Genomic DNA, 27,688 nt, shown 5'->3' with positions numbered 1-27,688 from the left:
TTTTCAGTCAAGAGCATATTTATTTTTTGTCATACAATATAGATTTTGTAAAACTCAAAAACAAACTAATGCTGTCACATTTAATTAACTAAAAGCAGAACACACTTTTCTTAAGGTATTTACACAATAATAATAATAATAATAATATACCATTAGTATCAATCTTCATGTACAGTAACAATATAATTTATATAGAAAAAGAGGTAGGGTCAACTGCTTCTTGCCCAATTAATCAGAACACTAAAATTATTTTTGCTTTAGATAATATGGTGCTGAAAAGGGCTAAAAGATCTAAACTACAGCATTGTCTTAATTAACTTGGGTCTCCACCAGACTGAAGAGCAGTCTGGGACAGCACCAGGCACACAGACCAGCATTTAATGTACATCACAGACAATTAAAGGCATCCGAAGCAAATCGATTCACAAAAGAAAGAACTTAATTTTACGCTGAATTTGTACAGAGAATGGGGATTCAAATGGAAAGGAAAATAAAAACCCAGATGACTGATTCGAATGGCAATGGTTCCAAAGGCAGGAGAACAAAAGTATGAGGTCAGACAAGTCTGGAGCCCATACATTTCAATAGTCTTTGATGTAGTCTTAGGAAGCTTGTGGTCAACATAAATAGCTCACTGGTATATCAATCAATTAGAACAAAATCCATTACATTTCTCTTACAGAATCCCAATTTGAGACCCACGTGCATAACTACATTTGCATGTATACAACACATGCACACCAGTCCTAGTGACATCAACACAAAAGTCGGAGTTCAAAATTAAGTTAGGATTCTGCAAAGTGCAGCATTGCTATGATGGCTAAAAAATGTCAAACAGAATCAGTTAATGTACTACAAAAATTCTGCTTAACAGACTAAAAACAAGGATCAGTCAATTCTAAAACTAACTTTCCATCTAGTGAAATAGAACAGTAATAACAGCTCTTCAAAGCCTGCTAAAGAGCTTAATCAGATGAATCCTTCCACTCTACAGGTGTTGCCATGAAATGCCCGATATCATATGCTGCCTGATAACACATAGTGATGCATATTATGTGCTCTTCAGACAAACATAGAAGTACAACATAAAGACTCATGGTCTAAACCACGAGACAGCAGGTCAGTCATTGGTCCAATGGGCTGAAGTGTTGAACAAGGAATTACATTTAGGTTGATGATCAGTAGTCCATTATGTGACTCTAGTGCTGAAGATTACTGCATCCCAAATTTAAAAAAAAAGTTTGCTTATGGTGCAGCTCCAATAAGACCATTCTTATGTTCCCTGACAATCAGAGCACTCTAATGGTGAACTGTAGTAGGCCTTCTGGCAATGAGGAAACCCAGTTCATTATATGTTATGCCTCCAGTTTACGGACAGTCAGTGCATTGCCTTACAGGTGGGTGTATTGGTTGCTTAATGCACCCCGTTCATGATGTGTTTCTGGTGCAGCTCCAGGCTCTTGGGATCGTCCTGGTTGTGTTGGGAAGGGGTGATATCGTCTTCTTGGAGCCGAGCATTCTTCCGGATCTCCTCCAAAGTGTACTCCTGCACGATGGAGCCATTCTCAAACACAATCACCAGCATGTCCTGAGAAAGACACACCAGAGAGTCAGTGAAACATGAGACTACGAAAAAGACATGTGTGTTAGAAAATGTAGACTTAAACAACTGTTGACACAGTAATCACACAGAGGTGAGCATGTGTGCTCTATTCCTCCAAGGTGAAACATCTTCCCCTTTTTAAGGCCTCACCTCCTCTGGCTTGCCCATCCCTCGCTCCACAGTCTCAATGAAGCCATCAGAGTTTCTCCTAAGCGACAGAAGACCTCTCTTTGACCCCTTGGACGGGTCGGTCACAGGCTGCTTGTACACATCCATCTAGACAAAACACAAACACACCAGACAGAAACATGTTAAAATCACCTTTGAAGGCTTAAATTCTTTGATTCGTGTGAGTTGTTTGTAAACACAGAAAATCAATTGTGACAGCTCATTCTCAAAAAAGGACTGATTCCCAGGACAGGTTTCCTTTGAGCATTCCACAATCACTACAAAATATGAGGTATTCCTCATAACCCATTAAAGATTTTGCCATTTTAGATTCCCAAAAGATGTCTCAATGCCCTCGTTATTAGATCAAATGAAAGGCTTAGTCGGTAAAAATGTCTGCTTTTCATCTTCATTTAAGCACTTAGTGACTTCAGTGTTCACACCCCTTGACCTTTTCCACATTTTGTTGTGTTACAGCCCGAAATTAAAATTGATTAAATTGAGATTTTGCATTGCTGACCTACACACAATACCCCATAATGTCAAAGTAGATTTTAGAAATGTTTACAAATTAATACAATCCTGAAATGTCTTCAGTCAATAAATAGTTCAACCCTGTTGTTATGACAAGCCTAAAGTTCAGGAGTAAAAAATGTGCTTAACAAGTCACATAAGTTGCATGGACTCACACTGTGTGCAATAATAGTGTTAAACAAGATTTTTCAAAATGACTACCTCATCTCTGTACCCCACACATACATATAATTGTAAGGTCTCTCAGTAGAGGAGTGAATTTTAAACACCGATTCAACCGCAAAGGTTCAGTCGCGTGTATTCATGGACGCCAAGGGAAGCCAGGCTTATTTGAATGACTTTTTTTTTCTCTCATAATTTTCAGTCAATTCGGAAGTAGCTGAATCTCACCGAAGAAATTCAGAGCGAGGAAAAACCTCTGTCTCAGTATGTGTAGCCCATGTATCTTATGCAGTCTGGACTAAAAGAGTATGACATGTTGTGGCCGTAGCATTTGATTGATTGATGCCAACAAGCATTTGGCCTCCCTTGATAAAACAATTAAAATAATTAGCATTGAGCTCAACTGTGGGTTGACCTGGTGCAGCGTTCAACAAGTCTACAAGTAGGATGAGTAAAAAAAAAGAAGATATGTTTCGCTCGCAACACGATATTTAGCAACATTGTTAGGACTAAATTGTTTTTGCTATCTTGAAGTTAGTTTTCAGTGTATTAAACTAAGCATATATAGCCTTGTTAATGTGACAATTTTTAAATGTTTAAGTTGGAATGGTGTCGAAATAGAGGAGGCAGTGCTCCTGTGGTCTTTGTGCTGACCTGAGGTAACGCCGTGGTTCTAAAATCAGTAGTTGTTTAGTAAACTGTCCAAAACATTAACTTGCTTGACCATGTTGCAGGTCATATAAGTGTTTGTTACATGCAATATTTGCTTTGTGGACAGATGTTGCTCTCCGGTTTTGTGATGAAACAAACGTACGTGTAGTGGAATTTATTTTGCCACTGTGTGACTGTTGTCTTTGTGGTCACGGCCTTATTGTATATCACAGTGGAATATGAACAAATAGGTTTATAGAGCAAACAATGCAATTTTCACAGCATAGGTTGTAATATGGATGTTTTACTGGCTTCACTTGCTCAGTGATTCTACCCACGCACTGCTACTGGGGAAGTTTTCCAAAGCAGGGTACTTATTGGTAGATGGGTAAAAATAAAAAACACAGACCTTGAATATCCCTTTGAGCATGGTGAAGTTATTAATTACACTTTGGATGGTGTATCTAATAGATGGGTTAGCTGACAATGTCACTAAAACAATGTGCACGCTTCCATGGGGCAGAAGTCAGCGTGTTGTGATTCTGGATGGCCAGATTGCTAGCAACAATGACAAGAAACCACCATGTGGGGAATCATAAGTGTCTTGTTTCAGCTCGTTTCACCTTGTTCTTGATACTATGTGTTGTTTTGGGGTGTTTTGACTGATTTCATGCCAGTGCTAATATGGCAAAAAAAGGAGGAAGCCTGCACAGATTAAAAATATTTCAAAACATGCAATAAGACACAAAAGTAAAACTGCACTATATAAATGAGCTTTGTCCTGAATACAAAGCAAATCCAACACAACACATCACTGAGTACCACTCTTCATATTTTCAAGTATGGTGGCTGCATCATGTTAAATGTAAGCTTGTCATCGGCAAGGACTAAGGAATTTTTTTGGATAAAAATGGAACACAGGCAAAATGCTAGAGGAAAACCTGGTTCCGTCTGCTTTCCAACAGACATTGGGAGACAATTCACCTTTCAGCAGGACAATAACCTAAAACACAAGGCCAAATATGCACTAGAGTTGCTTACCAAGATGACATTCCTGAGTGGACTAGTTACAGTTTTGACTTAAATTGGCTTTAAAAACATCCTAAAGATTGATTCTATACTTCGTTTGTCATGTTTCTACGGACTGTAATAGGACTTTTTCTGAGCTTTTGCCTGAACCTGCCCGCGCGTCGTGAGTTTAGATTGTGTACTGAACGCGCGAACCAAAAGGAGTAATTTGGACATAAATGATGGACTTTATGGAACAAATCAAACATTTATTGTGGAACTGGGATTCCTGGGAGTGCATTCTGATGAAGATCATCAAAGGTAAGTGAATATTTATAATGCTATTTCTGACTTATGTTGACTCCAACATGGTGGATATCTTCTTGGGTTGTGTTGGTCTCTGAGCGCCGTACTCAGATTATTGCATGGTTTGCTTTTTCTGTAAAGTTTTTTTGAAATCTGACACAGCGGTTGGATTAAGGAGAAGTATATCTTTAAATCTGTGAATAACACTTGTATCTTTTATCAATGTTTATTATGAGTATTTCTGTGATTTGATGTGGCTCTGTGCAAATTCACGGGATGTTTTGGAGGCAAAGCCAAATGTAAACTGAGGTTTTTGGATATAAATATGAACTTGATCGAACAAAACATACATGTATTGTGTAACATGTTGTCCCGGGAGTGTCATCTGATGAAGAATATCAAAGGTTAGTGATTCATTTTATCAATATTTCTGCTTTTTGTGACTCCTCTCTTTGGGTGGAAAATCGCTGTATGCTTTCTGTGACTAGTTGCTGACCTAACATAATGATATGTTCTGCTTTCACCGAAAAGCTTTTTTGAAATCGGATACTGTGGTTGGATTAACGAGAATTATATCTTTAAAATGGTGTCTAATACTTGTATGTTTGAGAAAATTGAATTATGAGATTTCTGTTGATTGAATTTGGCGCCCTGCAATTTCATTGGCTGTTGGCGAGGGGTTCCGCCAGTCCTAGACAGGTTAAACTGTATGGCAAGACTTGAAAATGTCTGTCTAGCAATGATCAACAACAAACTTGACAGAGCTTGAAGAATTTTTTAAAGAATAATGTGCAAATTCAGGCTGTAACAACAAGATGTAGAATAAGTCAAGGGTTATGAATACTTTCTGAAGGCACTGTATGAAAGTAAATAAGTGAGTAACGTACCCCCTTCCCATTGGTCTCCACATAGCTGCATTTGAAGGCACAGTTGAGTGTGTCTCTGTTGAGCTTCTGAAGGAGGGCGCTCCCACAGCCAAAGAACACGTTCTCAGCACTCCAGCCTTCGTCACTCAACTTCTCCAGGATCTACAGGGAGAGATAGCAGTTAAACAATGTGGTACATGCAATAAGGGTATTTCCAGAGGGGTGTTTGTGGGTGGTGTGTTTAAATTATTTTCTTACCTCATCCACTGAGTTGAGATCAATGCCGTCGCCCTGGATGATACGCAGGTAAGATGGCAGCACCTTGAAGCCTTGAGAGTTCAGAGAGCAACCGAAGCACTCCTCCAAAATCTTTATCACCTGGGGAGGGAATAGGTAGTCAAGTACTGCATCCAAACTTTGAAACTTGAATCGAAGAGACAATAATAGGCAACTGAAACCCCCACACAGACGAGTGACATTGCAAAGGTAATCAATAAGAGCTAAGTGTAGAGCACACCAAGCATGTAGGTCCCAAGGGTGACACTATGTAACCTGAAATCCAATCTGAACAAGAACGCAAGTTTGTCTTAGAAACAATAAAACATAAAAGAACAGCCAAGAGCAACTTTTAACTAACTGCTCTTTTCAAAAAACATCCCTTGCAGTAAACCCATTGTCAAGAGAAGTAGACCTTGGATGAACTTGGATGGAAACTGGAAATTAACTACAGTTGAAGTCAGAAGTTTACATACACTTAGGTTGGAGTCATTAAAACTAGTTTTTCAAACATTCCACAAATTTCTTGTTAAACTATAGTTTTGGCAAGTCGGTTAGGACATCTACTTTGTGCATGACACACGTCATTTTTCAAACAATTGTTTACAGACGGATTATTTCACTGTATCACAATTCTAGTGGGTCAGAAGTTTACATACACTAAGTTGACTGTGCCTTTAAACAGCTTGGGAAATTCCAGAAAATTATATCATGGCTTTAGAAGCTTCTGATAGGCTAATTGACATAATTTGACGTCTACCTGTGGATGTATTTCAAAGCCTACCTTCGAAATCAGTGCCTCTTTGCTTGACGTCATGGGAAAATCAAAAGAAATCAGCCAAGACCTCAGAAAAAGATTTGTAGACCTCCACAAGTCTGGTTCATCCTTGGGAGCAATTTCCAAACGCCTGAAGGTACCACGTTCATCTGTACAAACAATAGTACGCAAGTATAAACACCATGGGACCACGCAGCCGTCATACCGCTCAGGAAGAAGACGCGTTCCTTCTCCTAGAGATGAACGTACTTTGGTGCGAAAAGTGCAAATCAATCATAGAACAACAACAAAGGACCTTGTGAAGATGCTGGAGGAAACGGGTCCAAAAGTATCTATATCCACAGTAAAACGAGTCCTATATAGACATAACCTGAAAGGCCGCTCAGCAAGGAAGCCACTGCTCCAAACCGCCATAAAAAAGCCAGACTATGGTTTGAAACAGCACATGGGGACAGAGATCGTACTTTTTGTAGAAATGTTCTCTGATCTGATGAAACAAAAATAGAACTGTTTGGCCATAACGACCATCATTATGTTTGGAGTAAAAAGGGGGATGCTTGGCAGCCGAAGAACACCATCCCAACCGTGAAGCACAGGGGTGGCAGCATCATGTTGTGGGGGTGCTTTGCTGCAGGAGGGACTGGTGCACTTCACAAAATAGATGGCCTCATGAGGAAGGAACATTATGTGGATATATTGAAGCAACATCAAGACATCAGTCATGAAGTTAAAGCTTGGAACCCATGTTCCACTTTCTCAGGTAAATCACTTCAAGTGAACAAACGTCATGTTATTTCTTTCAGGCACTTTGTTGAACAATGCAAAAGATGAATCCTAGTAGATGGGTCTTCCAAATGGACAATGACCCCAAGCATACTTCCAAAGTTGTGGCAAAATGGCTTAAGGACAACAAAGTCAAGGTATTGGAGTGGCCACCACAAAGCCCTGACCTCAATCCCATAGAAAATGTGTGGGCAGAACTGAAAAAGCGTGTGCAAGCAAGGAGGCCTACAAACCTGATTCAGTTACACCAGCTCTGTCAGGAGGAATGGGCCAAAATTCACCCAACTTATTGTGGGAAGCGTGTAGGAGGCTACCTGAAATGTTTGACCCAAGTTAAACAATTTAAAGGCAATGCTACCAAATACTAATTGAGTGCATGTAAACTTCTTACCCAGTGGGAATGTGATGAAATAAATAAAAGCTGAAATAAATCATTCTTTCTACTATTATTTTGACATTTCTCATTCTTAAAATAAAGTGGTGATCCTAACTGAACTAAGACAGGGAATTTTTACTAGAATGAAATGTCAGGAATTGTGAAAAACTGAGTTTAAATGTATTTGGCTAAGGTGTACGTAAACCTCCGACTTCAACTGTATGTACCGTGTGTGTGTGTGTATGGCCAGCCAGACCCACACCACAACCCAGACCTGTAACACTTGGAGCGAGATCATACTTGACTATGAGGGATCCCAAAAGGAAGGTAGGTGTGTGTTCCCCCACCTCGATGAGGGTCTCTGCGGGGTCTCCTGAGTCAGGCCGGATGATCAAGCAGGAGTCTTCGCTCCGCTCTATCACGCGCTCCTTCAGCTTGTCCCCCCAGATGTGTCTACAAGCCTTGAAGATGTCGTAGCTGTCACTGACCACTGACACCGGCCCTGTCGGGAACTGGTCCAGCATGCTCTCAAAGGCCTCCTTCTCCCTGCTCCGCCCCCACGAGATGATCGTACTACAGGGAGAAGATGAAATTGGTTTTAAGAAACAGATTTTCAGTAGACTTGCTGGACTGAAAACCTCTTATCCCTACACCTAGGGCTGCATGTTTGCTGTTCAAGTCAAAAACCACAAAGCAAAATGTGTGATGCTACACGTGAAAGGGAATATGTGAGTGAGTGTGTTAAAGCGTGAGTGTGTATGTGTTTCAAATCAAATCAAATTTTATTTGTCACATACAGATGGTTAGCAGATGTTAACGCGAGTGTAGCGAAATGCTTGTGCTTCTAGTTCCGACAATGCAGTAATAACCAACGCGTAATCTAACTTAACAATTCCACAACTACTACCTTATACACACACAAGTGTAAAGGGATAAAGAATATGTACATTAAGATATATGAATGAGTGATGGTACAGAACAGCATAGGCAAGATGCAGTAGATGGTAGAGTACAGTATATACATATACATATGAGATGAGTAATGTAGTGTATGTAAACATAAAGTGGCATAGTTTAAAGTGGCTAGTGATACATGTATTACATAACGATGGCAAGATGCAGTAGATGATATAGAGTACAGTATATACATATACATATGAGATGAGTAATGTAGGGTATGTAAACATTATACACTGCTCAAAAAAATGAAAGGGAACACTTAAACAACACAATGTAACTCCAAGTCAATCACACTTTTGTGAAATCAAACTGTCCATTTAGGAAGCAACACTGATTGACAATACATTTCACATGCTGTTGTGCAAATGGAATAGACAACAGGTAGAAATTATAGGCAATTAGCAAGACACCCCCAATAAAGGAGTGGTTCTGCAGGTGACCACAGACCACTTCTCAGTTCCTATGCTTGCTGGCTGATGTTTTGGTCACTTTTGAATGCTGGCGGTGCTTTCACTCTAGTGGTAGCATGAGACGGAGTCTACAACCCACACAAGTGGCTCAGGTAGTGCAGCTCATCCAGGATGGCACATCAATGCGTGCTGTGGTAAGAAGGTTTGCTGTGTCTGTCAGCGTAGTGTCCAGAGCATGGAGGCGCTACCAGGAGACAGGCCAGTACATCAGGAGACGTGGAGGAGGCCGTAGGAGGGCAACAACCCAGCAGCAGGAGGAGCACTGCCAGAGCCCTGCAAAATGACCTCCAGCAGGCCACAATGTGCATGTGTCTGCTCAAACGGTCAGAAACAGACTCCATGAGGGTGCTATGAGGGCCCGACATCCACAGTTGGGGGTTGTGCTTACAGCCCAACACCGTGCAGGACGTTTGGCATTTGCCAGAGAACACCAAGATTGGCAAATTCGCCACTGGCGCCCTGTGCTCTTCACAGATGAAAGCAGGTTCACACTGAGCACATGAGCACATGTGACAGACGTGACAGAGTCTGGAGACGCCGTGGAGAACGTTCTGCTGCCTGCAACATCCTCCAGCATGACCGGTTCGGAGGTGGGTCAGTCATGGTGTGAGGTGTCATTTCTTTCGGGGGCCGGACAGCCCTCCATGTGCTCGCCAGAGGTAGCCTGACTGCTATTAGGTACCGAGATGAGATCCTCAGACCCCTTGTGAGACCATATGCTGGTGCGGTTGGCCCTGGGTTCCTCCTAATGCAAGACAATGCTAGACCTCATGTGGCTGGAGTGTGTCAGCAGTTCCTGCAAGAGGAAGGCATTGATGCTATGGACTGGCCCGCCCGTTCCCCAGGCCTGAATCCAATTGAGCACATCTGGGACATCATGTCTTGCTTCATCCACCAACGCCACGTTGCACCAAAGACTGTCCAGGAGTTGGCGGATGCTTTAGTCCAGGTCTGGGAGGAGATCCCTCAGGAGACCATCCGCCACCTCATCAAGAGCATGCCCAGGCGTTGTAGGGAGGTCATACAGGCACGTGGAGGCCACACACACTACTGAGCCTCATTTTGACTTGTTTTAAGGACATTACATCAAAGTTGAAATCAGCCTGTAGTGTGGTTTTCCACTTTAATTTTGAGTGTGACTCCAAATCCAGACCTCCATGGGTTGATAAATTTGATTTCCCATGATCATTTTTGTGTGATTTTGTTGTCAGCACATTCAACTATGTAAAGAAAAAAGTATTTAATAAGAATATTTCATTCATTCAGATCTAGGATGTGTTATTTTAGTGTCCCAATTATTTTTTTGAGCAGTGTATTAAGTGGCATTGTTGAAAGTGGCTAGTGATACATTTTTACATAAATTTCCATCAATTCCCATTATTAAAGAGGCTGGAGTTGAGTCAGTATGTTGGCAGCAGCCACTAAATGTTAGTGGTGGCTGTTTAACAGTCTGATGGCCTTGAGATAGAAGCTGTTTTTCAGTCTCTCGGTCCCTGCTTTGATGCACCTGTACTGACCTCGCCTTCTGGATGATAGCGGGGTGAACAGGCAGTGGCTCGGGTGGTTGTTGTCCTGTATGATCTTTATGGCCTTCCTGTGACATCGGGTGGTGTAGGTGCCCTGGAGGGCAGGTAGTTTGCCCCCGGTGATGCGTTGTGCAGACCTCACTACCCTCTGGAGAGCCTTACGGTTGTGGGCGGAGCAGTTGCCGTAACAGGCGGTGATACAGCCCGACAGGATGCTCTCGATTGTGCATCTGTAGAAGTTTGTGAGTGCTTTTGGTGACAAGCCGAATTTCTTCAGCCTCCTGAGGTTGAAGAGGCGCTGCTGCGCCTTCTTCACAACGCTGTCTGTGTGGGTGGACCAATTCAGTTTGTCCGTGATGTGTACACCGAGGAACTTAAAACTTACTACCCTCTCCACTACTGTCCCGTCGATGTGGATAGGGGGGTGCTCCCTCTGCTGTCCTGAAGTCCACAATCATCTCCTTTGTTTTGTTGACGTTGAGTGCGAGGTTATTTTCCTGACACCACACTCCGAGGGCCCTCACCTCCTCCCTGTAGGACGTCTCGTCGTTGTTGGTAATCAAGCCTACCACTGTAGTGTCGTCCGCAAACTTGATGATTGAGTTGGAGGCGTGCATGGCCATGCAGTCGTGGGTGAACAGGGAGTACAAGAGAGCGCTAAGTACGCACCCTTGTGGGGCCCCAGTGTTGAGGATCAGCGGGGTGGAGATGTTGTTACCTACCCTCACCACCTGGGGGCGGCCCGTCAGGAAGTCCAGTACCCAGTTGCACAGGGCGGGGTCGAGAGCCAGGGTCTCGAGCTTGATGACGAGTTTGGAGGGTACTATGGTGTTAAATGCTGAGCTGTAGTCGATGAACAGCATTCTCACATAGGTATTCCTCTTGTCCAGATGGGTTAGGGCAGTGTGCAGTGTGGTTGCGATTGCGTCGTCTGTGGACCTATTGGGTCGGTAAGCAAATTGGAGTGGGTCTAGGGTGTCAGGTAGGGTGGAGGTGATATGGTCCTTGACTAGTCTCTCAAAGCACTTCATGATGACGGAAGTGAGTGCTACGGGGCGGTAGTCGTTTAGCTCAGTTACCTTAGCTTTCTTGGAAACAGGAACAATGGTGGCCCTCTTGAAGCATGTGGGAACAGCAGACTGGGATAAGGATTGATTGAATATGTCCGTAAACACACCAGCCAGCTGGTCTGCGCATGCTCTGAGGACGCGGCTGGGAATGCCGTCTGGCCCTGCAGCCTTGCGAGGGTTAACACGTTTAAATGTTTTACTCACCTCGGCTGCAGTGAAGGAGAGCCCGCAGGTTTTGGTAGCGGGCCGTGTCAGTGGCACTATATTGTCCTCAAAGCCAGCAAAAAAGTAATTTAGTCTGTCTGGGAGCAAGACATCCTGGTCCGCAACGGAGCTGGTTTTCTTTTTGTAATCCGTGATTGACTGTAGACGCTGCCACATACCGCTTGTGTCTGAGCTGTTGAATTGCGACTCTACTTTGTCTCTATACTGGCACTTAAATTGTTTGATTGCCTTGTTTGTGAGCATGAGTCTTACCTATGCTCTGCTGCAGGCATAGAGAAGCCTGCCATGGGGCAGCCGTAGTATCGCTGGGCCATCAGTAGCCCTGCTACAGTGTCTGTACTGCAGAAATTCACCAGGTGGGCTGCCCCGCCTAACGCCGCAGACTGATAGGGATAAAGAAGGAGGGAAAATCATTAGTTTCAAATTGTCACAGACAGAAGTGTGCAATTGAAAGAAAAAGTCTGCTCCAAAACCCCAGCATTTTGACCAGTTTCTGTTCATTCTGGGTATAGTCACAGTAATGCTCCAATGATACCTAAAGGCTCTGTCTCTCCTTTGAATACTAAGGAACATAGTCAGAAATAATCTGCTACAAGAAATATCTTCATAGTGGGAGGGACATCTCAAACTATACTGAACAAAAATATAAACACCTATGCCCACCCATGGCTGCGCCCCTGCCCAGTCATGCAAAATCCATCGATTAGGGCCTAATTTATTTATTTCCATGGACTGATTTTCCTTATGTGAACTGTAACTCAGTAAAATCATTGAAATTGTTGCATTGTGATTATATTTTTGTTCAGTATAGTTTGAGATGTCCCTCCCACTATGAAGATATTTCTTGTAGAAGATTATTGCTGACTATGTTCAGTAGTATTCAAAGGAGAGACAGAGCCTTTAGGTCTCATTGGAACATTACTATAACCAGAATGAACAGAAACTGGTTAAAATTTTGTAAATGGTAACAACTACACTGAACAAAAATATAAAATGCAACATGTAAAGTTCCATGTTTCATGAGCTGAAAAAAAAGATCCCAGAAATTTCCCATATGCATTTCTCCTTTGCCAATATAATCCATCCACCTGACAGGTGTGGCATATCAAGAAGCTGATTAAACAGCATGATCATTACACAGGTGCACCTTGTGCAGAGGACAATAAAAGGCCACTAAAATGTACAGTTGTCTCACAACACAATGCCGCAAATGTCTCAAGTTGAGGGAGCGTGCAATTGACATGCTGACTGCAGTGCCAGAGAATTGAATGTTAATTTCTCGACCGTAAGCCGTCTCTAACATCGTTTTAGAGAATTTTGCAGTATGTCCAACCGCCCTCACAACCGCAGACCACATGTATGGGCAGGCATAAACTACAAACAATGAACACAATTACGTTTTAGGGATGGCAATTTGAATGCACAGAGATACCATGACGAGATTCTGAGGCCCATTGTCATGTGAATCATCCGCCGCCATCACCTCAAGTTTCAGCATGATAATGCACGGCCATGTCGCAAGGATCTGTACACAATTACTGTAAGCTGAAAATGTCCCAGTTCTTCCACTCACCAGACATGTCACCCATTGAGCACGTTTGGGATGTTCTGGATCGACGTGTACAACTGCGTGTTACAGTTCCCGCCAATATCCAACAACTTAGCACCAGCTATTGAAGAGGAGTGGGACAACATTCCACAGGCCACAATCAACTAAGAAAAGGAGATGTGTTGCGCTGCATGAGGCAAATGGTGGTCACCCCAGATACTGACTGCTTTTCTGATCCACGTTCCTACCTTTTTTTAAAGGTATCTGTGACCAACAGATGCATATCTGTATTCCCAGTCATGTGAAATCCATAGATTAGACCCTAATTAATGATTTCCTTATATGAACTGTAACTCAGTAACATTTTTGAAATTGTTGCATTTATATATTTTTTTCATTGTATATGCATATCTTATGCTAGACTGTTACTCTTCATAAAATCTATTTTATAAAGCCTTTTTTGTCTTACATCAGAAATTGTCAAAGTGCTTTACAGATACCCAGCCCAAAACTCCCAAGAAGGCAGGAACCTAGAAAGAAACCAGGCTCAGAGTTGTGACCAGTTCCCTTCTGGCTGGGCTTGCCATGGGTCTTACCTCCTGTGAGGAGACCCCTCTGTAGCCAAAATCATGCAGTTTGAAGTCCAGGCCCTCCAGACTGCCTGACGTGGCCTTCAGGTGCTTGGCCAGGATCTTCTTAAACTCCCGGGAGATAGTCGCCACACTGATGGGATACCACATCTGGACCAGCATGGTCTGTGAGAGAAAAGGAGAAACACAGACAGAGATCGTTAAAACACCATTTGATTTGAGAAGAAGTTGATTTTGTTCAGAGACGACTTCTAAAACCTTTACAATGGGACGTGGCTGTGCCATTGGTGCTGGAAGGGAAGTAGAAATGGGTGGGGGCTGGATAGCAAAAGCTGTGGCTGGTGTTGGGCTCAGTGCCGGCAGGCTAAGCTATCCCCTGAACAGAAAAAAGGCCCGAGTGACTGGGTGGAATCATCCTCATTGACCTGATTAGGCGAATTGCAATGGTTTCTTTGACTCCATGACGGTGTCCCCAACAAAACAGAGAAAAAAAAATTTGAAATAGAAAAACAACAAAGAATAAAGTTAAGATTTAATGTCAAATGCACAAGTACAGTGGAATGCCTTTCTTGCAAACTCAAAACCCAACAATGTAATAATCAATAATGTAATACTAGAAGAAAACGAAAAACACGAGAAATAAGAAGAACACAAAAAGTAAGTAACTTTAAGCATACTATATACAGGGTCAGTTTCAATACCATATATGCAGGGATACTGGAGTGATGGAAGTAGAAATGTATAGGGGTAAGGTGACTAGGCATCAGAATATACAATAAACAGTGTAGCATCAGCTTGTATGTGAGTGGGTATGTGTGAGTGTAGTCAGTATAAATGTGCATGTTACAGTATGTGTGAGTGATTAGATGAATGAGTGAGAATGTGTGTAGGGTCGTATGAGTGTGAATAGACCAAAACAATCAATGAGGATACAAGGTTAACTCAAGATAGTCCATGTAGCTATTTAATCAGTCATATTGCTTGGGTGATAGAAGCTGTTCAAGTGCCTGTTGGTGCCAGACTTGATGCACCGGTACTGCTTGTCGTGCGGAAGCAGAGAGAATAGTCTATGGCTTGGGTGGTTGGAGTCTTGAACGATTCTCCAGGCCTTCCTACCACACACCTGATATATAAACTGAGCAAAAAAAGAAACGTCCCTTTTTCAGGACCCTGTCTTTCAAAGATAATTCGTAAAAATTCAAATAACTTCAGATCTTCATTGTAAAGAGTTTAAACACTGTTTCCCATGCTTGTTCGTTCAATGAACCATAAACAATTAAATGAACATGCACCTGTGGAACAGTCGTTAAGACACTAACAGCTTACAGACGGTAGGCAACTAAGGTCACGGTTATGAAAACTTAGGACACTAAAGAGGTCTTTCTATTGACTCTGAAAAACACCAAAAGAAAGATGCCCAGGGTCCCTGCGTGAACGTGCCTTAGGCATGCTGCAAGGAGGCATGAGGACTGCAGATGTGGCCAGGGAAATAAATTGCAGTGTCCGTACTGTGAGATGCCTAAGACAGCGCTACAGGGAGACAGGACAGACAGCTGATCGTTCTCGCAGTGGCAGACCACGTGTAACAACACCTGCACAGGATCGGTACATCCGAACATCACACCTGCGGGACAGGTACAGGATGGCAACAACAATTGCCCGAGTTACAACAGGAACGCACAATCCCTCCATCAGTGCTCAGACTGTCCGCTGCCACCACCATGCTCCACCGTAGGGATGGTGCCAGGTTCTCCAGATGTGGCGTTTGGCATTTAGGCCAAAGAGTTCAATCTTGGTTTCCTCAGAACAGACAATCTTGTTTCTCAAGGTCTAAGAGTCTTTAGGTGCCTTTTGGCAAACTCCAAACGGGCTGTCATGTGCCTTTTACTGAGGAGAAGCTTCTGTCTGGCCACTCTACCATAAAGGCCTGATTTGCGGAGTGCTGCAGAGATGGTTGTCCTTCTGGAAGGTTCTCCCATCTCTACATAGGAACTCTGTCAGAGTGACCATTGGGTTCTTGGTCACCTCCCCGACCAAGGCTCTTCTCTCCTGATTGCTCAGTATGGCTGGGAGGCCAGCTCTAGGAAGAGTCTGGGGGTTCCAAACTTCTTCCATTTAAGAATGATGGAGGCCACTGTGTTCTTGTGGACATTCAACTCTTCCCCAGATCCTTGCCCCGACACAATCCTGTCTCGGAGCTCTATGGACAATTCCTTTGACCTCATGGCTTGGTTTTTGCTCTGACATGCACTGTCAACTGTGGGACCTTATATAGACAGGCGTGTGCCTTTCCAAATCATGTCCAATCAATTGAATTTACCACAGGTGGACTCCAATAAAAGTTGTAGAAACATCAAGTATGATCAATGGAAACAGGATGCACCGGAGCTCAATTTCGAGTCTCATAGAAAAGGGTCGGAACACTTATGTAAATAAGGTATTTCTGTTTTTTTATTTGTAATAAATTTGCAAACATTTCTAAAAACCTGTTTTCACTTTGTCATAATGAGGTATTGTGTGTAGATTGATGAGGGGGAAAAAATATTTTAGAAATTTTAGAATAAGGTTGTAACGTAACAAAATGTAAAAAAAGGGAAGGGGGGAATAAATGTATGCTACAGTAATGTAATGTAACGTACAGTGCCTTTAGAAAGTATTCACACCCCTTGACTTTAATTTGGTTGTGTTAGACTGAATTTAAAATCGATTGAATTTGGATTTTGTTTGTCACTGGCCTACACAAAAATGCCCATAATGTCAAAGTGGAATTATGCTTTAAGACATTTTTACATATGAATTCATAATGAAAAGCTGAAATGTCATGAGTTAATAAGTATTCACCTACTTTGTTATGGCAAGTCTAAATAAGTTCAAGAGTAAAAATGTGCTTAAGAAGTCACATAAACACTTATTGCACACGGGGTGAGTCTAACATTTTTTAATGAGTATGTCATCTCTGTTCCCCACACGTACAAATAATTGTAAGATCCCTCAGTCGAGCAGTGAATTTTAAACACACATTCAAACAAATACCATGGAGGTTTTCCACTGCCCCGCAAAGGGCACCTATTGGTAGATGGGCAAAAATAAAATAAACAGCAGACATTGAATTTCCTTTGAGCATGGTGAAGTTATTGATTACACTTTGGATAGTGTATCAATACACCCAGTCACTACAAAGATACAGGTGTCCTTCCGAACTCAGTTGCCGGAGAGGAAAGAAACCGCTCAGGGACTTCACAATGAGGCCAATGGCGACTTTAAAACAGTTAGAGTTAAATGGCTGTGATAGGAGAAAACTGAGAATGGATCAACAATATTGTAGTTACTCCACAATACTAACCTAAGTGACAGAGTGAAAACATTTTACATTTACATTTTAGTCATTTAGCAGACGCTCTTATCCAGTGCGACTTACAGTAGAGTGCATACATTTTATATACTGAGACAAGGATATCCCTACCGGCCAAACCCTCCCTAACCCGGACGACGCTATGCCAATTGTGCGTCGCCCCAAGGACCTCCCGGTTGCGGCCGGCTGTGACAGAGCCTGGGCGTGAACCCAGAGACTCTGGTGGCGCAGCTAGCACTGTGATGCAGTGCCCTAGACCACTGCGCCACCCGGGAGGCGCCACCCGGGAGGCAAAACAAAGCCTGTACAATATTGTTGATCCATTCTCTTAATAAAAAAGTTCTACATTTGCTTAATGAGTTGTGCGTGACTCTAGGGTGGCAACACATATATTCTAAATGATTTCAATGGGTCTTTCTCCATTTGGATTGTTTTATAGTGTTCAATTCAACTTCAACCTAAAATAATTTCCTGCATTTTGGAATCACGGAAATAGAATGTTTGTAAAATCTATAGTTAGAATATAAATAATAGTGGGCACTTTGAATACAGTGTTGTTTGACATGCCAACAAATGAAATGCCATGGACGAGTTATTGTGACAGGGTAGGAACAAAAGTGATGTTCAGTGTTCCTAGGGGACCCTATAATCTTTGGATACATTAAATCTTTATTCATATAGCCAACATATTCATGCTTCGCCTATTCCTCTTTGATTTAGAAGATACTGTTGCACAAACATGCTGATTTAAGCCTCCACCCTTACTGTTATCAGGCTGTATTAGCTAGCTACGTTTGCTCTGAATCAGTACTTGTATTAGCTAGTTAGCTAGCGATTAGCATTAGTGGCTAACACGATTTAGCTTAACTTGCTAAGAAAATACAAACTAGCTGTTTGCAGATGTAAGAAAAACTAGAACACTTATGGATTTATATTAAGATCAAAGTGGAAACATAACTGTCATCAACATTGTTGCATGTGCTGCATTGACCATGCAGACTGAACAAAAGTGTCTCGTGGTCAAGCAACAACAAATGCGCTCCTTGAGTGACAGGGGGTGGGACTTGGTCTGTGTGGAAAGCGGCATGGGGAGAGAGAGGAGAGGGATGACTCAAGTAGCGGAGAAAACTATAAAAATTAACGTTACACACGGCGTATCACATTTAACAAACCAAACATTCAAATACCGTTATAGAAGGTAAAGTAAAACCCCAAACTGGTCCGTGCATAAATACCGGTATATAGTAAAATACGGTATACTGCCCAGCCCTACTGTACAGAATTTCAAAAAATATTCCAAAACATGCATCCTGTTTCCAACAAGGCACTAAAGTAATACTACAAAAAAACTGGCAAAGACATTCGTTTTTTGTCCTGAACACAAGGTGCTATGTTTTGGGCAAATCCAATACAACACATTAAGGAGTACCAATCTCCATATTTTCAACCATAGTCGTGGCTGCATCATGTTATGGGTATGCTTGTAATCATTAAGGACTGGGGAGTTTTTCCAGGATAAAAAAATAAACATTATGGAGCTAAGCACAGACAAAATCCTAGAGGAAACCCTGGTTCAGTCTGCTTTCCACCAGACCCTTGGAGATGAATTCATCTTTCAACAGGACTATAACCTAAAACACAAGGCCAAATCTACATTGGCGTGGCTTACCAAGAAAACAGTCCCGAGTGGCCGAGTTACAGTTTTGACTTAAATCTACTTGAAATTCTATTGCAAGAACCGAAAATGGGTGTCTAGCAATGATCAAGAACCAATTTTCAAGTAGAATAAAAATATATCGTTTTTTTTTTTTTTTATTCTTTTAAATCTAGGTGTGGAAAGCTCTTACTTACCCAGAAAGACTCAGCTGTAATCGCTGCCAAAGGTGTTTCTACAATGTATTGACTCAGGGGTGTGAATACTTACGTAAAATCAATAATTCTATATTTAATTTTCAATAAATTAGCTAAATTTACAAAAATACATGTTTTTACTTTGTGATTATGGGGTATTGTGTGTAGATGGGTGAGAGAGAAAAATACATTTAATCCATTTTGAATTCAGGCTGTAACACAACAAAATGTGGAACAAGTCATGTGGTATGAATACTTTCTGAAGGCACTGTAAGTGACTAGGCAACAGGATAGATCATAAACAGTAGCAGCAGCAGAGGGTCAATGTAGATCGTTAAATAGTTAACCAATAGCCACCCGGACTAACTATTTAGCAGTCTTACGCCTTGGGAAGTAAAAGCTGTTTAGGGTCCTGTTGGTTCCAGACTTGGGGCATAGGTACTGCTTTCCATGCAGTAGCAGAGAGAACAGTCTATAACTTGGGTGGCTGGAGTCTTGGACCATTTTTTAGGGTCTTCCTTTGACACCGCCTGGTATAGAGGTCCTGGATAGCAGGGAGTGCAGCCCCGATGATTTACTGGGCCACACGCACTACACTCTGTAGCGCCTTGCGGTCGGATGCCAAGCAGTTGCCATACCAAGCGGTGATGCAAACAGTCAAGATGCTCTCAATGGGGCAGCTGTAGAACTTTGATGATCGGCGGGCCCCTGCCTAATATTTCCAGCCCCCTGAGGGGGAAGAGGCATTGTATTGCCTTCTTCACGACTGGGTTGGGGTGTGTAGACTATGATAATTCCTTAATAATGTGGACATAGGAACTTGAAGATCTCGACCCACTCCACTACAGCCACGTTGATGTGGATGGGTGTGTGCTTTGCCCTTTGTTTCCTGTAGTCCACTATCAGCGGCCCGTCAGGAATTCCAGGATCCAGTTGCAGAAGTAGGTGTTCAGTCCCAGGGTCCTGAGCTTAGTGGAGGGCACCATGGTGTTGAACGCTGAGCTATAGTCAATGGACAGCATTCTCACGTAAGTGTTCCTCTTGTCCAGGTGGGAGAGGGCAGTGTGGAGTGCGATAAAGATTGGATCATCTGCCTGTCTGTTGAGAGCAGGGACAAACCCTGGACTACTGCCCAACATGGTCACAGTTCTGTTCTGTCTGACCAGTATCTGATACAATCCACCTGGTGAGTTGTGTGTGTGTGTGTGTGTGTGTGTGTGTGTGTGTGTGTGTGTGTGTGTGTGTGTGTGTGTGTGTGTACACTCACAGGGTTTAAGAAACATATGCTGTATTAGAGAAAGGAAGTACAACAAAATGACAATGAAAGGGATACTAAGGGGGATATGAAGAGAATTACCTCAATATAGTTGGTGAGCCAGAAGAAATCTGGGTCTGTGTTTTCCACTGTGAAGAGGACGTTCCCTCTGGGAATGATCTTCCCCTCAGGAACCGCTTTGATTCGAATTGGGAGACGGCCATCATACTTCTGATGGAACAGCATCAAAATCTACAATCAACCTCGGTGTGCGTGTGTGTGTTCATATGAACATCTTACAGGGAGTAGCCTAACAGTTGAGACTGCATCAGTAAAATAGTCTTCATTGAAAAGCTAAAATAAGAGTGTGTCTAGTCTCTGATTGAGACATCCCACTTACCTCCAGCACTTTCCTCCAGCCTTCCTCATCAAACACAGTCTGTCTAAAGTGCATCTGGTAAAAGACTTTGGCTTCCTGAATCTTCTCCTCAGTGATGACTTGTCCTGATTAGGGGAGACAATGGAAAAAAGTAATTCATGAATCTAAATGAACACAGACAGAAACAAACAAACCAAAAACTCACTAGCCCACATTTTGTCAAGCAACATTTGAGCTATCAGTGTAAAAATAGATCTGTCCCACCCCCACTTACTGCAATTCCCTTTCATTCAGTCAAAATTGAGTGTCAGTGGGTGTGCCACAGAGAGACACAGTCAGTGGTGGAGCATGGTTGATTAGTATGGCTGGAAGAGACTCTGATTGGATAGAGGAGTGAAACCCTAGCCTGGAGGAGGACCTCAGCAGTCAGGGGAAAAAACCTCAGTGGTCCTCTCAGGGGTGATGGGTCACTGTTCACACATTCCACACATGACTGCATATGGGACCAGATACAAACACTGCTGACTGCCATGTCTGAAGACCCTAAAATTAGATGAATTGAAGTTGGTCCTTTTTATTTATTTTTAAACAAACTTTATCTAGGCTGTCATAGTTGCATGGATGTGGCAATTTGATTGAATTGCAAATGTTCCATTGGGGTTGTGTGTATGAAATCTTCTGTAATCTGTGGTTTGTTTTGGAAGTTTTTCCATAACCTTCACCAAGTGACTTAGTGGGTCATACATGCACATCATGTGACAAAGGACAGTACTGGTGGTAAATAGAACATATGACTGTGTGACGTACCACGGAGTCACATCACACAGTGTGGGCTGAGGTGACCTCTGAACACTGACTAGCCTAGAACAGACTACAATGAGAAAGAAGAAACTCAAGAATGGAACTCTAAAAGAATGGAGATGAAAGAAGCAAGTGGAATTTCCTTACAAGTCTATAGTACAGATTAAAGGTCGACCGATTAATCAGGGCCGATTTCAAGTTTTCATAACAATCGGTAATCGGCATTTTTGGACACCATTTATGGCCGATTACATTGCACTCCATGAGGAGACTGCGTGGCAAGCTGATTACCTGTTATGCGAGTGCAGCAAGGAGAAACGGTAAGGTGCTAGCTAGCATTAAACGTATCTTATAAAAAAACAATCAATCAATCTTAACATAATCACTAGTTAAATACACATGGTTGATGATATTACTAGTTTATCTAGCTTGTCCTGCGTTGCATATAATCGATGCGGTGCCTGTTAATTTATCATTGATTCACAGCCTACTTCGCCAAACGGGCGAAGATTTAACAAGCACATTCGCGAAAAAAGCACTGTCGTTGCACCAATGTGTACCTAACCATAAACATCAACGCCTTTCTTAAAATCAATACACAAGTATATATTTTTTTACCTGCATATTTAGTTAATATTGACTGCTAACATGAATTTCTTTAAACTAGGGAAATTGTGTCACTTCTTTTGCGTTCTGTCCAACAGGGTTAAGGTATATGTGGCAGTTTGGGCCGCCTGGCTCGTTGCAAACTGTGAAGACCATTTCTACCTAACAAAGACAACTTCGCCAAATGGGGGATGATTTAACAAAAGCGTATTGGCGAGAAAAAGCACAATCGTTGCACGAATGAACCTAACCATAAACATCAATGCCTTTCTTAAAACCAATAAACAGAGGTAAATTATTTTAAACCTGCATACTTAGTTGAAAGAAATTCATGTTAGCAGGCAATATTACCTAGGGAACATGTGTCACTTCTCTTGCGTTCATTGCACACAGAGTCAGGGTATATGCAACAGTTTGGGCCGCCTGGCTCGTTGCAAACTAATTTGCCAGAATTTTACATAATTATGACATAACATTGAAGGTTGTGCAATTTAACAGGAATATTAGGACTTATGGATGCCATCCGTTAGATAAAATACAGAACGGTTCCTTCCGTATTTCACTGAAAGAATAAACTTTTTGTTTTCGAGATGATAGTTTACAGATTTTACCATAATAATGACCTAAGGCTCGTATTTCTGTGTGTTATTATATTATAATTAAGTCTATGATTTGATAGAGCAGTCTGACTGAGCGGTGGTAGGCAGCAGCAGGCTGGAAAGCATTCATTCAAACTGCACTTTCCTGCGTTTGCCAGCAGCTCTTCGATGCTTCAAGCATTGCGCTGTTTATGACTTCAAGCCTATCAACTCCCGAGATAAGGCTGGCAATATTAAAGTAGCTATTAGAACATCCAATATTCAAAGGTATATGAAATACAAATGGTAGAGAGAGAAATAGTCCTATAATAACTACAACCTAAAACTTCTTAACTGGGAATATTGAAGACTCATGTTAAAAGGAACCACCAGATTTCATATGTTCTGAGCATGGAACTTAAACGTTAAACACATATTGCACTTTACTTTCTTCTCCAACACTTTGTTTTTACATTATTTAAACCAAATTGAACATGTTTCATTATTTATTTGAGACTAAATAGATTTTATTGATGCATTATATTAAAGTAAAAATAAAAGTGTTCATTGTTCATTCAGCATTGTTGTAATTGTCATTACTACAAATATCTTTATATAAAAAAAATATAATAATAAATCTGCTTTTTTTGGGTCCTCCAATAATCGGTATTGGCGTTGAAAAATCATAATCGGTCAATCTCTAGTACAGACAAAATGGGCATACCTGAAAGATACTTCTTCAGGAGGTACTGAAGGCCAAAAAACACAATCTCATTGAACTGGGCGCCCCCCTTTTTGCGGCGGCACTCAAAGTAGGAGTAGACCTTGCTGACATTGGGAGGGTACTGCTTGTAGTGTGTAATCTGTGGAAGAGAAAAATTTCAGTTAAAATAGGCTACAACAAAGGAAACATAAGGGAGTCAAGGGAAAAGACAAACTAACTGGAATCTAGAGGTCGTGTTATTAACGACATAATAAGCCAGGTCAGTGAAGAGATGAGGTGTAGGTCCATGATGAGAAAGGTACATTTCATGTTCCTACGAGAGCTTAGTCCTGCAAAATAAGATCAAACAGTGACTAATGTCAAAGCTATTTGTTTCAGAGCTTAAGAATGAACCTTAATACACTGGAAGATGTTCTAAGCACTTCTCTTATACATTTAGAGAATAACCTGTTTTGTATCGTTTACATCATTTCAACTGATTAGTGCACACAAAAACAGCATTATTTCTGAGTTTTGTTTTCAAAGGATTCGCCCCTGAATGTGCCAAGAGGGAAAGTGGAGCCAATGCAAAAAAAGCCCTTAAGTTAGGCTAAGTGAAGAGCTTAGTGTGCAACGTGATGCTTTGTACAGTACCACGTCTCTCACTGCCAAACATGAGCTCCAGTGGGTGGGGGTGCTTTCCTCATTCCAGTTCAAAACACAGGTCGGCCTTTGTGAGCCCAGGGTCACAAATTCAATAATTGAGAGCAACTACCCTTCACTTGGAAATGTACAATTTGCGCAAACAGGCAGGTGTGAGCAATATCAGCACCATCTTTTTCCAAGCTGCCCTTTCCCACACTTTCTCTCCGTCTACGTCTCACTCTCCCTACCTCTCAGAATCTCCTTTCCCCTTGATGCTGATCTTGAAGTCATAAGGTTTTGGCTCATGATCTTAGCAATAGCAAATCAGATGTTTTGCAAACATTCCAGCTGATGCTGTAGTGAGTGCCAGTGCATCAGACGTTATTACGTGTCACATGACTGGAATTCTGGGAGTGTCAGGTCTGGAGGAATGGGAGTCATCGCAACCAGGGACAAATAGAGAAAAAAAAAACTTGAGATGCCCATATTTTGCGCTGTTGCCTTCATCTTCCCATAATGGGTGAGATGGTGTTTTGGAAAGGTTAACAGGTGATGTTAGTTTTCACAGTGAAAACATAAGTCAATCTGGGCCCTCAATCTTCATACAAAAGGAGGACCACAAAGTCTACCAAAAGTAAGCTATAGCATAAACATGATTATGCAACAACAGAGAGAGCTATTGATGGGAGAGGACAGAAAGAGGATGGCTAACCAGGATTGTATGGCCATGCTGTTATGGAAGGTTGTTGTATCTGTAACCATTGTTCAGATTTGGGGGATATCCATAAAGGATAATTAGCGTATTATATTAACCTTGACAGTCTCATGATGCACAGATACAGGATTCTCAGAAGGGATTATACAAAGGCTATGCCTACATACAGTAAGATCGTCCCCTTGACCACATTTAATCAATAAATATAAATGTGTGACTACTGACTACCTTTCCAGGTGCTGTACTGAAGGATATCACACGGCAATATGCCAGATAGGTATACATAACAAACCTAATAAGGGTTTCAGAGGAACACAAAACACATACCATTCATATGCATACCTTGTGACTTTGTCTGACTGGCATCACCATCCACCCAACTGTGGAACTCCACTTATGTAAGAGGGATAATTTCTATCATGAGCCTACGAATTACATAATGTAGGTATACATGCCATGACTAGGCAATGTGCGAAGCAAACCAGGCCCTGGAGACAACTGGGATGTAACTGGAGAAAAAAGGGTGCCATGCACAGTGCTGGACTTTGGCAAGAGCTCACCGTAGCAGAGTACCGGAACCTCACATTTTCAACTGCTTGAGCTCCTGTTCCTTTTATAAAATATTAGTTCAAAGTATTATGGAACTCCTGCACCTAAATATAATACAGTACCGGAACCTACTTCAGGTTCAAACACTGCTCATTCAGTATGCAACAGTTATTATGCCTATTGGCACTACCAAGGGAACTTGTAAAGACAGGCATTTCTGTCAATGACACTGCCAACAACACTGAAGTGGGTGATGCTTGCGGATTCTGAATTGTCTTCCTCCATTCATTTGACAACATATCTACATTTGGTAGAAATTACAACACTGTTCTGATCAGTATCAAATCAATAAGACAATAGGCTTATCTAGTGGCAAAACTGTGACTGATCCTTAGGCTAGAGATTGAAATTAATGGTCTATAACAGTGTTTCCCAAATCCAGTCCTTAAGTACCCCCTCAACAGCACACATTTTTGTTGTAGCCCTGGACAGAAACATCGGATTCAACTTCTAATCAAATGTTATTTGTCACATGCCGCAGAATACAACAGGTGTAGACCTTACAGTGCAATGCTTACTTGTCAAGGGCTTGATTATTAGTTGGCAAGTATAATCTGGTGTTCTTGTCAGGTGCAACAACAAAAATATGTACTGTTGGGGATACTCGAGGACAGGGAAACACAGGTCTAAAGGATTAAGACTGACACTTTTACTGACTGATTAGTTGGGGGTCGCTACAAACTTGAAGTCATCACGCGGACCCTTGCCATTTGGTAGTGACATTTAGTGAGCCGGGCTATTTCCCTCCGATAAAGTTTGGCCGTGTGCACTCAGAGGTAGTTAACGTTACCTAGCTAGGCTTGAGAAAAAGTTGTATACATGTAAGTATGCCCAAAAATATATATAATCTGTGGACAATTAGTACCAAACTAGCTTTTAGCAAATGGGGCTAGTATTAAGCTAGGGCTAGCAAAACACCATATAAACTAGTTAGCATTTAACCTTTATTTAGCATTAGCTGTCAGCTATTGTTGTTGATTCCACATAGGTAGCTAGCTAGCCAGGCTACGTTTTGACCTCTATTGGTAATGTATTTGTCAGGCGTCAAATTGCTAGGCTACTCAGTATGAGAGTTGTTTAAATTAGAAATAACGATTGAGGGTGGCACACATGGTCTGAATAATTTTGCTAGTTACTTTGCATTATTTCGGTTTTGTTTTATGTGCTAGGTTCGTGGCATTTTCTGTATATAATGTAACGTTAGTTTCTTAATACTAGTTCTTGAAATAAGGTCCCCTCGAGTGAATGTCAGCTACATTGTGGCAGAAGCTTAGTCAGGCGCACTTCCACAACATTTCGTCAACCATTTCTGGGACGGAAAAATATAACTGATGCAAATGCTAAAATGTTGCCAGCTTCAGCTTGCGACACGTATCGGTAACATGATAATACTACTGCTTAAAGTAAGTAACTACTAGTTAGGTGCGATCATGACACTCACCTTGTATGAATCTGTCGCCAGCAAAATATTAAAATCCTGGGCTGCCATGGTTGTGATTGAACGAGATGAATGCGACTGTGCTCTACTTCGTCGCTATTTATCAAAATCGAAAGCTGACTAGGGCGGAGATAGCAGCTACACAACCGTACTTTGTTATTCCTCTGTTGTTCCTGTGTTACGTCTTTCTAGTAGTGAAATTAAACCGTCCCTGAAACTGACCGCCCAGAGAAGGAGAATTCTGGGGTTGGGTTGAGAGGGCGGATTTGAAAACATGCATGTCAGAAAGCACGTAGACAATGCTCCTCCTATGATATTCTTACGCACGGAAGAGGCGTGGTCACTCTGTCTTATAAGTTTCATTTCAGCACTGTGCTGATTATCGCTTGCCTGGAAGTTTCACTTTCCCGGAAAGCATTGATTTAAGGGAATGGTGCTAAGTTTCTGATTATAGGCCCGAGTGCAGTGGTTTCCAACCGGGGGAACATAAGAAGAATCATGAGTCTATATGCTTACATGGTAAAATACATATGAGGGAATACTTTTAAGGGTACTCTGGTCAGAGCAAAATTCAGTTGGAGGTAAGGTAACCGAAAAAGGTTGGGAACGACTGGCCTAGTGAGTGGCTACCTAGTCAAAAGTTCTGATATTGCCACTAGTACAGATGGGATTGCAAATGTTCATAAACGAATGCCAAACAAACTGCTTTCCAAACCTAGAAAAGGCTATAAGGACACGCCTGATGCCCAAACCTATTTAATTTAAGAATGTATTAAAATGAGGTTAAGGCTAGGTTTTGGCTAGTCAGTGTGACCTTATAGTCTGTCCCTCCAAAGGTAAGCTATCTTTTGTTGG

General features: G+C 41.9%; 1 protein-coding gene across 1 annotated transcript; it reads right to left on the bottom strand.

The window, feature by feature from the left end:
* On the bottom strand, positions 1 to 27,116 carry nampt2 (nicotinamide phosphoribosyltransferase 2). The gene is made up of 11 exons (XM_055917175.1): positions 26,837 to 27,116; positions 23,448 to 23,586; positions 20,760 to 20,863; positions 20,462 to 20,590; positions 13,908 to 14,066; positions 12,015 to 12,145; positions 7,859 to 8,084; positions 5,557 to 5,676; positions 5,320 to 5,460; positions 1,754 to 1,879; positions 1 to 1,588 (listed from the first exon to the last, which is right to left on the bottom strand). The coding sequence occupies exons 1-11, from the start codon at positions 26,882 to 26,884 to the stop codon at positions 1,415 to 1,417; spliced, it is 1,497 nt and encodes a 498-aa protein (XP_055773150.1). The 5' UTR covers positions 26,885 to 27,116; the 3' UTR covers positions 1 to 1,414.
* Between the last annotated feature and the right edge of the window lie 572 nt (positions 27,117 to 27,688).

The sequence above is a fragment of the Salvelinus fontinalis genome, chromosome 3 (genome assembly GCF_029448725.1).
Source record: "Salvelinus fontinalis isolate EN_2023a chromosome 3, ASM2944872v1, whole genome shotgun sequence".
In the NCBI taxonomy this organism is placed as follows: Eukaryota; Metazoa; Chordata; class Actinopteri; order Salmoniformes; family Salmonidae; genus Salvelinus; species Salvelinus fontinalis.
The sequence above is the reverse complement of the archived record's forward strand: the minus strand, read 5'-3'. Positions and strand labels throughout refer to the sequence as shown.

What these genes read in the sequence shown, in the direction of transcription:
- nampt2 (XM_055917175.1), bottom strand. Translation starts at nt 26,884, where the DNA reads ATGGCAGCCCAGGATTTTAATATTTTGCTGGCGACAGATTCATACAAG. An exon ending in GGCTCACCAACTATATTGAG is followed by an intron (nt 14,067 to 20,461) that starts GTAATTCTCTTC and finishes TTTCTCTCACAG; the next exon opens with ACCATGCTGGTCCAGATGTG. An exon ending in GAGGGGTCTCCTCACAGGAG is followed by an intron (nt 12,146 to 13,907) that starts GTAAGACCCATG and finishes TATCCCTATCAG; the next exon opens with TCTGCGGCGTTAGGCGGGGC.